Source organism: Coregonus clupeaformis, chromosome 5, assembly GCF_020615455.1.
Source record: "Coregonus clupeaformis isolate EN_2021a chromosome 5, ASM2061545v1, whole genome shotgun sequence".
Taxonomy (NCBI): domain Eukaryota; kingdom Metazoa; phylum Chordata; class Actinopteri; order Salmoniformes; family Salmonidae; genus Coregonus; species Coregonus clupeaformis.
The window spans coordinates 803,939-819,342 of record NC_059196.1 but is presented as its reverse complement, the minus strand read 5'-3'; the positions used below and the strand labels follow the sequence as shown (position 1 = coordinate 819,342).

General features: G+C 45.1%; 1 protein-coding gene across 4 annotated transcripts in view; it reads right to left on the bottom strand.

The window, feature by feature from the left end:
- Nucleotides 1-6,923: 6,923 nt before the first annotated feature.
- LOC121558156 (unconventional myosin-XVIIIa-like) overlaps nt 6,924-15,404 on the bottom strand; it is a 153,285-nt gene continuing 144,804 nt past the window's right edge. For all 4 annotated transcript variants that reach the window (XM_045211603.1, XM_045211605.1, XM_045211608.1 and 1 more), the window contains 3 exons: nt 11,051-11,170; nt 8,355-9,947; nt 6,924-7,014 (listed from right to left, as the gene is read on the bottom strand). In XM_045211603.1, the coding sequence (XP_045067538.1) occupies nt 8,363-9,947; nt 11,051-11,170 (1,705 nt within the window). In that variant the 3' untranslated portion in view covers nt 6,924-7,014; nt 8,355-8,362. The remainder of the gene's footprint in view (nt 7,015-8,354; nt 9,948-11,050; nt 11,171-15,404) is intronic.

The window sequence follows — 15,404 nt, the reverse complement described above, 5'->3', positions numbered from 1 at the left end:
ATAGCATCTTCCTCATTATTACCTGCTATCAAAATAGCATCAAGGTGACAACTGGAAACAGTCAACACACTGAGGACCAGATGGTGAGAAATAAGGAATGCTATGAGACATCCATACTGTAGACTGGTTACATTTTGGTTTGTTTTCATTTTAGCTGTTCAAACACATGAAAATGGAAATGTTGTTGTGTTTACCACACGATAAGCTGTGATTGGCCTTTAGCACGTACAGTTGTGTTTGTCTATTAATATTCAAAGGAGTTTGAGTGTTTCAGGGGCTACTTCACTTAAAAACAATGACCTTCTGGGTGGTAGGCCATTCTGGTCTTCATTTCTGTCACGTTCGTTGAATGACGGGTCAGACCAAGGCGCAGCGTGATATGCGTACATGTTTATTGAACTATAAACACACGACAAAACAACAAAGGAAACGAAACGTGAAGTCCTAAGGTAGACACACAACTAACCTTACCAGGAACAAGATCCCACAACTAGACAGTGCCAATAGGCTGCCTAAATATGGTCCCCAATCAGAGACAACGAGCGACAGCTGCCTCTGATTGGGAACCACACCGGCCAACATAGAGCTATACATACTAGATCCCACACATAGAAAAAGCACAACAAGGAATATACACACCCTGACTCAACATATAAGAGTCCCCTGAGTCAGGGCGTGACAATTTCTCAATAAACAAACACTTGAAAGATTAGTTTGGTAAGTATACTCTGCTTGCTTGGGGCTAATGTCATCAGTTGTTGTTTTTGACATTAAAATGCAACATTATCAAGTGTTAAATTGTATTGAAGTGTTAAATTAATCCAAAGTTTGAATTAACCTCGTAACAAAGTAACTTCTAAATATGTTGCATAGTGTGGCAAATGTATCCATATTTTGTTCCCCATAAAGAAATTAAACGTTAGATACTCCACTGCGAAGATCATGGCATAAAAAGGTCAGAATGAATTCAAACCAACAGAAAATGCTGTTTCATAATGTAAACTGAGGAACAGTCCCAATGAGAAGTTGTAATCTTAAATACTGTCAAATCTGTGCAGTAAATACAGTATTTCTGAGACCTTTTGATGACCTCACCACTATCTGTAATGTAAAAAGCAGAGTCCTTTTGGGGTAAACCACTGCCATATGGTCAAGCCCCTCCCACACAAAACCCCAGAGGTGAGCATTGGCATAAGCTCAGTCTTCCAAGCAAAGCTCCAGGTTCCAGGCATGGTGTCGGTTGGCCCACCTGTCTCCATGATTAACAGTATCCTTGGGTTACTGAGCCTCTAGGCAGCAGCAGGACCCTTGGGCATCCACAATCCACCATCCACACACCATGCCCTGCTAGGGACCTACGGGGAAGGAGGATGAAGCAGGAGGGCAAGGGAGAGCAGAGAGGTCTCCAGGGCATGATGGTGGTGGGAGGCTAAAAACTCAAGGCATTCTGCCTGCCTGCAACCATAGAGAGGGAGGAATCATGCACATCCAAATGTGGTGCAGTAGTTACAGGACCTGGATAAAACAATATAAAGCTAGGGAAAGGTAGGGAATTTCTACTCACTGTTTGCTGCTCTTGGCCCAAGGGTGATGTTTCAATTCAGCTCATTTGATAAAGCAAGGTTTGTCAGCATGGGTTAAATTTACAATTTGGAGGTGGGGGAGCCTTATTTGGGCGGGTTAGGGTCAGAATTAAGGTTGAGACAGGGTTTAACATAAGGCAAGGGTTGGGGTTTGGGTTGAGTTTAGGGTTAGGGTTGTGGTAGAGACTGGGGCTAGGGTTGTGGTAGAGGCTGGGGTTAGGGTTGTGGTAGAGGCTGGGGTTAGGGTTAGGGTTGTGGTAGAGACTGGGGCTAGGGTTGTGGTAGAGGCTGGGGTTAGGGTTGTGGTAGAGGCTGGGGTTAGGGTTGTGGTAGAGGCTGGGTTTAGTGTTGTGCCAAAATTAGGGCATAACCCTAACCCTTGTCCACATCCCAGTACAACTCTAACACTGGCCTCAGCCTCAACCACAAACTCTAACCCTAGCTTCATGTCCACATCCCAGTTTCACCCTAAACGTAGCCTCAACCACAACCCTAACCCTAATTTGAACCCAAGGTTCAGGAGCCCGGCTGAATTTAACCACTGTTCATCAGGTTGATGAATATGTTGAATAGGTTGACTAATATAGCCTAAACGCTGTTGCTTTGCCGCATTCAGAGAACCATGGGGGTTATGATGTCATAGTTTACTCCTGAAGGGGGGATGGATAGGGAAAGGAGAGTTTCAGATTAATATCCTAACAAGTACTAGGAGGACTGGCCAAGTACGTATTGATGGTGCATTGATTCATTGATCTTGGTGTTTATGGTGCGTTGAGGACTCCTCTGGATGGTGCAAAATGGCCGATCAATATCCCATTCCTTACTCCCTTACTAAATTGCATAGCGAATGTAAAGTACTGCATGACATGTCATTAGACAGCTGATTAAACAGTTTTATGTTGCTTCCAGACAACGCTGACCACCACACAGAGACAGACCAGGCAGGACCACACAGTACTATTCCTCCTGGCTGTCTCCTTCCTTCTTGTTGAAGATTAAACATTATCGAACAGCTTGCATGCCAGAGCAAATGACAGTTGCGCTGGGCAGTGTGTGGTTGATGTGACACGGGTTCAGACGCAGGGGTCACGAGTCAGCCAAAAAACAAGGGCCTGTCACGAGGAGGCCCAGGGGGAAGGGGATACAGTAGCAGCATTTGGAAGTGTAATGAGCTTGGTGGCACTGTTGCCGGGAGACAGGGAGAACACTGAAGGCATTATATGCTTTTACATCTTCTTGTCACCTCCTCCAAGGGTAGGAGCCATGCTCGCCTCCTATTCCCCACCAAACCTCCCTCCCTCCTTCCCTCGCTATCCCTTCCTCTTATTTATCCTGCCCTCCCTCCCCTATTCCCTACTCTCCTGTCCCCATCTTAACCTTCCATTCCCTACTCTCCTGTCCCCATCTTAACCTTCCATTCCATACTCTCCTGTCCCCATCTTAACCTTCCATTCCCTACTCTCCTGTCCCCATCTTAACCTTCCATTCCCTACTATCCTGTCCCCATCTTAACCTTCCCTTCCCTACTCTCCTGTCCCCATCTTAACCTTCCCTTCCCTACTCTCCTGTCCCCATCTTAACCTTCCATTCCCTACTCTCCTGTCCCCATCTTAACCTTCCATTCCCTACTCTCCTGTCCCCATCTTAACCTTCCATTCCATACTCTCCTGTCCCCATCTTAACCTTCCATTCCCTACTCTCCTGTCCCCATCTTAACCTTCCCTTCCCTACTCTCCTGTCCCCATCTTAACCTTCCCTTCCCTACTCTCCTGTCCCCATCTTAACCTTCCATTCCCTACTCTCCTGTCCCCATCTTAATTGAATATTGACTGCTTGACAGATTCGATCTTGCTCCTCCCCCAATGTAAATCCAATGTCCTTCTAGCAATTTCCAGAACAATTTCTATCTTGTCAGCAATTCTCAAAGACCAGACAATTATATAACAGTGCTATGATAGAATAAGGCCCATCATAAAAATATTGCTCATTGACATTCTTCACAGTGTTTTTTTATCAAGTTAAAGTGTTCCCCTATATAGGTCCATGGAGAGTTATATCCTATGTGCTATGTATTGTAGCATTTCAAAGACAATTATGTGTGTGAATGAAAAGTACAGTACGATATAGTAGGGTTGTATCACATTTAGTGCTGAAGGACGTTGTGCGACCACTTTTCAAACATAGTAAACTACAATGAGAGAGACCATGATTGAGTGGCTACTTTATAAACTAGCGTGCAGTAGCCCTGTTGTAGAGAACATGTATTGATTCTGAACAATGGTATTTGGAAGGTGCAGGATTAAAAGGTCACCTTGGCAATGTGGGCGTGGCTGTCATATTTGATAATGGTGGAAAGGGGAGATGATTATTTCCGTTAATGGTTATCTGTTGGGAGATACAGTAATGTAATGCTACAGTGGGCTTCTTCCCTTTTGTTCCTTGGTGATAGCAGTAATTGGCTATCTGCTGCGCCGTGCTTCTAGTTACATAGGGAGGTGACGATTCTGTTAAACACTAACCAGGATGGAACCTTCATCTTTTGGTACATACAGTAATTGTAATGAAGTACAAATAATTACAATGGGCTTCCAATTGTTCAGTTCAGTACTCCGCTATCTGCTGTGCCTTGCCCCTATAGTTACGTACAGTAGGTCTAATGTTAACATATAATGGTGGAATCTGATGACATTTTCCGTGGTGGTTGTGGCGTCTCCCACACAGTAATCAAGGTTTCCCTGCTAATAGCTGTTGTGTTGTAGATTATGAAGAAAGCACTATGCTTGGTAGACTAAACAATGTAATAGTGCCGGGTCTCTCCTTTGCTGTATAGTGAATCACTCCATTTCTCCTCGCACTGAAAACCATTTGCCATGAAAACGTACACAAGAGAGGGAACAGATTTCTTTGAAAACAATATAAAGGCCATATTCAATATGAACATGTGTTCCTGTTTTGAAAGGCCTCAGAGTCAGTGATAGTGTTGACATTTCTCAAACCTGCAGAAAACATCAAATTGGATGCATCAGAGAACATAATTTATTTTTTATTTTCCTTTCATACATTTTTTTCCACAGTATGCCCTCCAGAAATGTTAAGTGCGAGACTATTTTCTAATGTGCATATTTAAGTCTGAAAAGAGAGCTTGGAGGCTGAAACACCAATGCAGAAAATATCAAACAAAAACCCACAGAGAAAATAAAATTACAGTCTGGAGTCATTTATTTACAATATATTAAACTGTAATGCAAAATTATTACTCATAACAAGTGGTCATTTTGTTCAATAACTAAAATAAACGAACTATTTTGAAAGCTAGCATGAATCAGTACAGATATTTATATAAATATTAATGTGTACAGTCAGCATTGTTATGTTAGCTCATTTCTTTGTTTTGCCTGGTGTTTTTATGGTGACTCAGGTTTAAGAGTATCATAAAACAGTTTCAAATTCCTTTTAAAACTCATGTTGACTGCATAGAGCAGGGTTTCCCAAACTTGGTCCTGGTGCCCCCCTGGGTGCACGTTTTGGTTTTTGCCCTAGCACTACACAGCTGATTCAAATAACCAACTCATCATCAAGCTTTGATTATTTGAATCAGCTGTGTAGTGCTAAGGCAAATACCAAAACGTTCACCCAGGCAGGCCCCAAGACCGAGTTTGGGAAACCCTGGCATAGAGAAAAAGGTGATGTGATAGATGTGTCTTTAAAAAACGCTCCAAACTTCTCCCTTCACCAAGAGTATCAACAAAATCCTTTCAGCCACACTTGCCATGTACAGATGGATAATAGACATTTTGGAAGGCCTGCTCAATTCATTAACGCTAATTCATAAATACTAAAGAGACAGCCAAAGGGTTCAATGTAACACCAAGCAACCGTAAAAACATGGGTCTTTAATATCTTCCTGGTTAAACTGCTGCACTGTTATAAAGGGTAGCATTGGTTCAGGACAGAATACTGATGAATCCTACATAACAATTAGGCTTCAGAGACACTGAAAAGGATTTGAATGCATTATATCCAGATTACAGAGTGGTGATGCAACACAGGAGGATTTAACATGCTGGTTGAGGACACCCAATCCTCACCAGTCAGAAAAAGAAGACGTGTATGTGTGTTGTAGGAGATTGAAAATAAAGGCAAACCACCATAAAGCATGGTGTTGAATATCGTTCCCTTTAGAAAGCAAAGCACATCAAATGGAGAAAAAAAAACGAGTGAAAAGCATGAGAACAACCACAACCACAGAGAAAATAAAAACAGCTGAGCCAAAGACTCTCACCCCAAAAGCATTTCTGCAAAGTACTTAGTTCAATTCAAGTTGAAATAAAATGAGACAAGGCATTTCATAGGGTACGCTACGCTCGAACCTCCTGGAAATTCATTTTCTTGATGGCAGGACTCTCAAAAACAAAAGGATGAAAAAAATAAGAAGAGAAAGGCCTAAACTTTCATCACAAAGCAGTTTGGTGCTGTAGCTCTCTTCTTCCCCTTCTCCTGCTAAAACCAAACAATAAAAAACAATCAGATGAACAGATGAAAGCGTCTTCTTTTGGGGGGTGGCGGAGCTCGGCGCTGCAGCCAGAATCTAAGCACAGCTGTAGAGGACCCTACTTACTGTATATCAATGGAACTCCCAAAAAGAAACTCTGGGCTTTTTACCAGGACTCAGCGTTTATAAGCAATAACACTGTGTACACACATACTTACAACAAAGGCTTTTTTGGTACTTATTTTCTTTCTGGTCCCCCGATGCAGTGATAAAACACAAGGGAACATAACTAGTTATTTGGCTCAGTTACAGCCATGATGATGATAATAGAGTCTAGGAAGGAGGAGACGATGGCGCCAGCCAAGCAGCAGCTGTCCTCATGCAGCCAGCAGAGACAAGCCATTATTAATGGAGGCGCTGTTCAACTGGAGGGGCCAGATCCAAGATGGAGACATTGTCACATATGACTTGTGAAATACACCAAGAGAGGGTTTTGCACAGTGGAGTGGAGAGTGAGCGAAACCATTAGTATTGTGTACTGTACATTGACGTACTATGGCACCTTTTGTAGATCTTAGCAATGCAAGCTGCTTTGTAATAGTAGAATAATAATGATAGTAATAGTATCATTGCCATGTTGCAGGGTTAGAAGAACAGTAGAGTGTTTGTGTGTGTGAGTGTGATGACAGCACAGTGAGTCCAATCGTGCGCCACTGGGGCCCTCTCAACATGCAAGATGTGTTGGCTGGTGTGTGTGTGTGTGTTAACTACGTTGTCTCAGAGGGCTTGTCTTTGCTGTCACTGTTGTTCAAGTAGCTGCCGCGTGTGTATCTGGAGCGGTAGGACCCTCGGGACACACCACCTTCTGCTTTTTCTTCTTCCTCCTCCTCTTCTTCTTCGTCAGATTTGTCAAAGCAGAACCGTCTTCGGCTAGGAGGACTGGAGGGAGAGAGAAAGAAATAATCAAAGACAGGCCCTGAGATAGTTACACAGTGGGGCATGATCATTACCAAACATTGATCAAATTTTCTTATCCTTTATGTAATGTTCGACATATTGTGCTTCAACCAACTAAATGTTCACAAACCCATGCACGGATGCATACTACCGTACCTCTAGTAATAAAACAAAATTAGGTCCGTTTGTATTCCATTTTTAGACACAACTTATTACACAGAGAGAATGTGATGGATTTTGGTTCTGGTTTGTGGTTGAATGAATCTGCTATGCACTGTGGCTTCCTCTCCAAAAACAGAAGAATGGCACACCTACACTGCACTGCCTGGCTTCACTTCAAGTGTAGGACAATCAAATACCATTCAGTTTAAACAAAACACCAGTTAACCTTTTATTCACTCTAATGACTTCTAATCAATAGATAAAATCTTCCTCATGAATCGTCAGTAGAGCATACTCTGACGTACCCTCTCTCTGTCATTAGATATTCTACCTGCCTACTGCTACTGCGTGTTTGAAGCTGATTTAACATTCAAGCCCACTTAAATTATGCAAACCTAGGGTTAATTACTGTAAATCGTGCAACTTAAATGTACTTGCTGCTTGTGTAAATCGATGCATTGGGTCTAATTACGCCCAGAGTTAAGGGGGTTGGAGGGGAAATCTATGGTGGCCATCTTAATTGACGACTCCTGGTATTTTCCTATTTCCGGCGCCATAAATCACGCTGAAGTTTGGGTGGAGAATTAGCGAGCAGCACTACAGCTACACCCACGTGAGCTTAGTCTTTTCCTTGGCTCTAACCCCCATGCTGCTAGGCTAATCAGCATTGTAATGCATCCACAACACGCTTATACCCTTCTCTCTCTCTCTCTGTCTTTCTTTCCCCCGAAAATACCGTAACGGAATTACAGCAGTGCAAAGCAATGTCACAATAATTGCCATTGAAGAGATGTAAATTCAAATTGCTTTCAGATGAGCTCCTGTGAATTAAGGACCTCAATTACCTCAATTAGTATTTAGGGATTGAGAGTGCAATTAAAAAACAAAAATGTCTTGAGATGAACCGAGTGAAATTCTACATTTCTACAGTAATGTTGAAGCCCTAACAGGAATAAGTCAAGTAAGTCAAAGTGATGTATCATTCATAACACAACTGACGTTTTCAAAAGGTGACTGGATATTTGGGTTAGATTATAAAAGGGGGGGGTTGGTCCATTGAATGTGAGACTCAGCAGGAGAGGATTGACTGAGGTACCTCTCTCTGTGGTTAGCCACATCACACCATGCAGTAGACACACTCCACACCAGGCATCACCTACTGCAAGCCTCAGTCACTGTCTGGTCTGTACAGATACTTCATCATCAGGTTGTCCACTTTCTTCTTCCTACTCTTCTCCTCCTTCTTGTTAGGAGGGGGCTGCCCCTCAGCAGGTGTCCCAGCCTCCCTCTCCCCCTCTGGACTAGAGGCCTGGCGGCCAGGGGCTCTCTTTACACTGTTGGTGCTTTTGTAGGAGATTGTGGAGGCACCAGAGCTGGAGCCAGACTCTGAGTCAGATGATGAATCCGAGGATGAGGAAGAAGAAGAAGTAGTCTCCTTTTTGGACTTCTTCTTGGACTTCTTCTTGGACTTCTTGCCCTTCTTCTTGGTGCTGCCCTTCTTGCTGCGGCGGTCATCATCGGAGCTGTCTGACTCGGAGCCGTGGCTCCTCTTCTTCTTCTTGCCTTTGCTCTTCTTTGCGCTGCGGCTGTGGCTGCGACTGCGGCTGCTCATGCTGCTGGAGGACCTCCTACAGTCCACGGCCGAAGCTGAGCGTCTCAGACTGCTGGTGCTGCGCCCGCTGTCCACCTCCCGGTCGCCTCTCCCCCTGACGCTAAGCACACTCTTCCTGTCATCCTCTGTGTCCTCCTCTTTCTTCCCTGCCTCGGCCTCCGAGTCTTCCAGGCTGGTGCGTTTGAACTTGATGGGTTTGAAGTTGAGCACCTCGTTGATGGCCTTCTCCAGGTCGGGGTCCAGGTAGTTGCGGTGGCTGACGGTGGCCGGCTTGACGTCCGAGGTGTCAGGGATCTCGTCATCATCTCTGAAGGAGGAGCGAGCACGTGGCGGGGGCATGGACAGGCTGCGTCCTGTGGAGGAGTGGGGGCTGTAGGCCGAGGAGCGCTCGGTGAAGGCCACGCTGTGCCCGTCCTCCATGTCATCAAACTCACTGAGGCGGCAGCTGCGGAAGTCAGATATGCGTGAGTCAGCACGGCTCATGCTGCTAGGGCTCCTGCCCCCAGAATGGCGACTGAGAGAGGGGCTGCTGGGGCTGCAACCGCTTTTTCCATATGACTCGTCCATTCGGTGTGCGGAGGTGCTGCGGCGGCGGCTCAGGGGACTGGACATACCCAGGCTGATGGTCGACTTGGTGTCGTCGCCTGGTCTCAGGCCACGGCGCGTGGTGGCGACAGAGGCCCTGCTGGGGGCCATGGAGGACACGGTGGACTCTTTGTCGAAGTCTCCCCAGCGGCTGTCCATGCCCTTCCTAGCCCTGCTGGTGGCTTCAGTGTAGGCCTGGGAGATAACCGAGCCACGGTCATCATCGTCCCCAGTCTGGGACTTCCTCCAGGAGCTGGAGCTGACTGAGTAGGAGTCATCCTGGGGTAAGGAGCCTTTGGGCTTGGCCTTACGAAAAGAGGTGATAGACTCCTGGGAGTCCTGGTCCTTCTTGAGGGAACTGAAGAGGGAGCTGTCATCCCCTTTACCTCCAATGGAGTCATTGATGTTGGAGCGCTTCCTGTAGCTCAGGGAACTCATCACAGACACCGGCCTGCTCTGATCTACCTCTTTCTCTTTGCCCTCTTTGTTCAACTCTTTCCATTCCTTACCCTCTTTCCACTCTTTCTCTTCCTTTGCGTCTATGTTTACGGCAAATCTAGAGAGGACAGAGAACCGTTCATGTAGATGGATATAGTGGAAGAGGAGGAAGAGAAAGAGAGAAAGAATGATAGATGGAATTACAAACTTAAAAGGAGAGAGATTAATGATACTTAAAACAGGAATAAGATGAGCAACAGATTTAATTCAGTAGGAAGAAAGTAAAGTAGATAGAACAATTATTGAAATGAATGTGGGGTAGAGAATGCCTTTTTGGATTCACAACTTCAGCACAGAAAAAAAACAAATAAGACAAAACACAGACAAGACATGTACTGACTGGAGAAAACACCTGTGCTGTCTTGTCCTAACCAATTTCTTTATGCAAAATCAAAATCTCTGTATTGAACTAGGTTTTTATGGGATATTCATTTGAATTTGATGTGTGTAAATGTTACACAGAATTCTAGTCAAGCATCTCATTGTGGTTAAATATGTTGAGTGATTCAGCAAGAGAGCTGAACACACACTTCCCGTGTGTGTGTGTGTGTTGTGTTGTGTGTGTGTGTGCACATCTTAACCAAAACACAGAACTGAGATCAAGGAACTGAGCTCTCCTGAAGGAAGGGAGGGAGTCCGTGGGGACACACAGTCAAGAGAGATTTAAAAACTCTTAAAAGTTGTTCAAAGTTGTGAGCGTCTGAAGTGGGGGTGTGGGACAGTTCAATCTTCTGGTAAGGAGACAAATCTAGGGCAATCGAAGCTGTCAGCTGGCAGATACATCCATTAATCTTAGGAAGAGGGGAGAATGGGAGAGAGGAGGGGGGGTAGGTATGCATACCAGCTGGCCACCGGGCATGTCGATAACTCTGCCAGGGAGGCGGCTGTCATCAAGGCAGTGACAATAAAAGACAAAGAGGCTGGAGGAAACACCAGTAATAATAATAACACCCCCCTATGTCTAGCCAAGTGTTCCCTTCCAAGTGCTATGCTGGATGTACCACGTAAAATCCTGATAGGGGGTGACTGGATACTAAAACCAGTTTGGGCTGCTTTGTAAGCAGGGGGAATGTGTGTGTGTGTTTGGCAGTTGTGAAGATAGGACCCAGTGGTGAAGATAGGGGGATCCAGGGGGATGGAGGAAGGGGGTGCCATACTGACCTGGAGCTCTTGAGGCTGCCGTCATCTGAAAGGTTCTTGGTCGAGCCTTTGTTTTTGGACAGCCAGGACTTGACCCCGTCCACACGGTCTTCCACCTCCGAGTCAGATGAGTCTCCCTCACTGTGTGGCAGGGAGGGACAAAACACAACGTCAGTGGGAGGAGAGAGTAGAGAAAAAGAGAGGTGGGGAAGAGCTGAAAGAGAGTGATGGAGAAAAGGTATAAAGAGGAAGCAAGAGAGGAGATTGAGGAGGGGTGAGAGGAGATTGGGGGAGGGGTGAGAGAGGAGATTGGGGGGAGGGGTGAGAGAGGAGATTGGGGGAGGAGTAAGAGAGGAGATTGAGGGAGGGGCGAGAGAGGAGATTGAGGGAGGAGTAAGAGAGGAGATTGAGGGAGGGGCGAGAGAGGAGATTGAGGGAGGGGCGAGAGAGGAGATTGAGGGAGGAGTAAGAGAGGAGATTGAGGGAGGGGCGAGAGAGGAGATTGAGGAGGGGTGAGAGGAGATTGGGGGAGGGGCGAGAGAGGAGATTGAGGAGGGGTGAGAGGAGATTGAGGGAGGGGTGAGAGAGGAGATTGAGGGAGGGGTGAGAGAGGAGATTGAGGGAGGGGTGAGAGAGGGATGGAGTGAAGTTGAGGAGAGAATGATGAAGGGAAAGAGAGAAAAAGATAGGGAGAGAAAGAGGGGGAGAGAAGGATTCTGTATTGGAAGTGTTAGTGAGGCAACTGAGGAGGATCACATATTTTATTTTGGGAGAGAAGACAGAAGAAAACCACATGCACTAGATCACAGGAGCCCTAGGAAACACACACAGACACGGTCACACTTGTTGTCACTGTTAGGAGTGTTATCACTGTGGCCCTGTGGTTAGCTGGCAATGGGGCACAAAGAGGGCTCAATTCCATTCACTCTGATCCAAAGCCACTCCAGTTAAGGCGGCGCATAAGGAGAGAGACCAGGAATGGGATGAAGTGGAAAGTGAAGAGAGTAAGGCACAAAATGAAGGGATTTTCACTTTCCTCTCTCTCACTTATCTATTCCCTCCACAGTCCCCCAAAATTGCAGTTGAGCTCTTGACAAAATGATTTGGTGCACAGCTTGGTTGCTGAGCTGTTTTCTCTCTAAATTATCATTACTGCGTCGACAGCCTACTGCGAAGCGTGAGGAGAAATGGAGGGTTGTTCGAAATTTGACATGGTTGAAAAGAGCATGACACTCATTAAGTGCCGCAGAGCCCAATGCTCATGTGGTGCTGCGAAATTAAGCTGTTACAGCTTAATAATAAAACAGAGACATCGATTGGGAGGGTGTCAATCTCCACTACTGCTTTTAAAAACCTTGTCTTGCTGTGGAGTAGAGAGAGCAAATAGCGTTTTCTTTTTCTGCACTTAATCTGGCCCACCACCACATTCAGTAGCTACAATTAAAATCGTTAAGAGGCAGAGATACAAAAGCCTCCCCTTATCGCAGAAGGATCTCATATTTAATTATGGGTTCGGTCATAACTAGCCCACTCTGTTTTAAACTGTACAATAACATCAAATACTAGGCACTAAGATGGCAGTGTTTAGAAGGGAAAGAGAAAGGAAAGGTTGGGAGTCGAGATAAAAGCATTTCTCTAGGAGGGAGGCTGTAATTAACTTTGCAGGCCATGCCTGGCCTATTAGACAATGTGGGGAACGTCAGTGAGAATTGTTATTGTGACAGAGTGAGCGGCTGGCTGGCTTTGGCACAGAGGCCTTGTCAATAAGGGTGTAAACAAAGAGTGAAGGAGCCCTGGGAAAAAGGAGCTAACGTTAGCTAACCGGAGCAGACAATTCCAAGGCTGTTTGCTCATCTCCTCTCCTCAGAGAAAAAACAAAAACGCTTGGATTTGTGTGTTTGTTGGGCTTTGCGAGTCAACACCTCCCCAGCCTCTTAAGATTTGTTTTTTATCCGTTCACTTATCTGGCAACATACTGCTTTAAAGAACTATCGCCGCTCCAGGAATACTAAGAGCACTGATGTTGCTTTGAAGAAAGAAAAAAAGGAAAAGCTATATTGTTTTTGAAGAATCTTTTTTGGTATTTTATTCTCTTGACCCTGATGACATCGCTTGCGTTCCCCAGGGCAAAATTACACTAGCTGTCATTTTGCAAAATCAATGCCGAAACCCTCTGTACAAAATAGTCAAAAATCCATTACTTCATGGAGAGAATTTCCTTAAGCACTAATTTTTTTTTCATTTATACAGGTACAATCCTGTTGAGATTTAAATATTTTGGGGGGGTGAGAGAGACCTGTCCTCTACTTGAAGGATGTGCATCTCTTTCCACATGTGCATTTTGTCCAAGGAGGAGCCACTGGGTAAATGGAGGTGATGTATTCAGATCACAGAGGCCTTCCCTCCCCGGGCCGGGGCCAAAACAAAACCGACGGGACGATGGGCCCTTTGTAATCGAGCGCTTCACACATGGTGTCACACACGATTTATATCCTTGACCGCCATACCATTAATTAAGCCGTGCCGAGAGCCCAGGGGAAGCAAACAAACACAGAGTGTGGAGGGAGACATTAATTGTCTGTGACAATCTGCCTCCAGTGGTTGTACATCTCTGTTACACACTATTACATTCATCATTAGCTCCTATGGATCCTCTTCTGCTCCCTCTGCACTGCTCCTCCTTGGTGTCCCTGGGTCTTACAAGCGTCTGTGTTGATTCCCAGAATATTGGGACTTTTATTAGGCAACTCAGCCTAGACAGCAGCTCCCTATGGGGCTTCAACACAGCCAGCCAGGCATACGCATCTGTTCAAAACCTATTAAGACACATATACTGGGAGCATTGCTGTGATCTCCAATACCAGATTAAAAGGGGAGATTGTGACGCAAAGAAACCTCTCTGACTTTCTTTCATCCTGACGTTGTTCATTTAGTATAAAATCACTTGGCACCTTTTTTGTGATCGAACAACGACAGACATGGATTACATTTCCAATCAATTTGCAAACAGAAATTAAAACATAGCACGTTGAAATAACTAAATCCTGTGTCAATCAATAGTCTCCAATTATTCGTATGTATTGTGTACATGCCCATTCAACAAAACATTGTTATCAAATCAGTAGCTATTATTACTATTACTGCCTAGTACTGAAAAACATAAAGAACATGGTTATTATGATTCAATAACAAAAACCCTGGAAAGAACAGCTGGGGTCTCCCATCCAATTACTATGTAAAAAACATGAATTTCCCAACACCGTATTCTCTACTGTAATGTACCAGTGTTGTACAAGCCCATCATTAAAGGTAGACTCAGCGAAATGACGTTGCCACGAGCAGCACCACAGATAATGAGATGAGTGAGATGCAAGACTTCGCTCTCAGACAGTCACATACAGTATCTGCGCATGTGCACGTGTTCGTTTCATTCTGTTCACAGTGTGGCATCTACGGGACCAAAACAGCAGAGAAGTTTATCCTCATGCTTCAACACTCTTAATTGGTTTGGAAAATGACCCACTATGCTGTTTACTTTCTGCATCTACGTCATATCGCTGAGTCTACCTTTAACATTCAGAACCCTTTCTGCTTTAACAAAAAGCAGCACTTTACAATACTGCTTAACAAGGGTTTAACAGCTGAAACGGCAGTGACTGCTGTGAGTGAACATTGACATGGGACTGGAATGGCCCAGAGCCAGAGGTTAACACTGTGTGTGAGCCACTTTCCAGACTAGCAGAGAGCTTTTTGTAAGACATTTGAGGTTTCTGCATTATATAGTGAGTGTAAAAGATTGATGAGGAACACACCCCTCGTCTTTCCGTCGTCGGAGGCAGACAGTCACATCTCACATCCACCCCAGAGCAAGGCTCTGAAATATTCAGTAGGCCATGAGAGCAGGGGGGTGGCCGCTGGGCACAGAACACTGTTCAAACAAGGCACAGTGGTGTCCAACAGACCCCCAGAGGTCCAAGAACCGAGCCCTGTGGGACACCACAATGACTGACCAGTGGGGCAAGACACTTACCCAGCGATGGATGCTTACTACACCAGTTAGATATTATATGTTACATCTGTTACCCTCAGTTGAAGGGGTTACTGGATGAATAACCACACGTACACTCTGGGGAAGGGGTTGTTTCATGCTTGGTTTAGAAAAGCATGTTGTCAATGGCATTCATGCAGTTCAACATGTGGCATCATGCAGTGAAGTGTAGAGCAAATTGGGTTATGGGGGAATAGATGAGCCCTGGAATAATGATGCAGTATCACTGAGCTTGTTCGTTGAATGGTATCCCATAGTTAAGTCCATATGCAGTGACATATGAACTATGCCATAAGTCATAAACTTGAACTTATATGAGATGGCTTG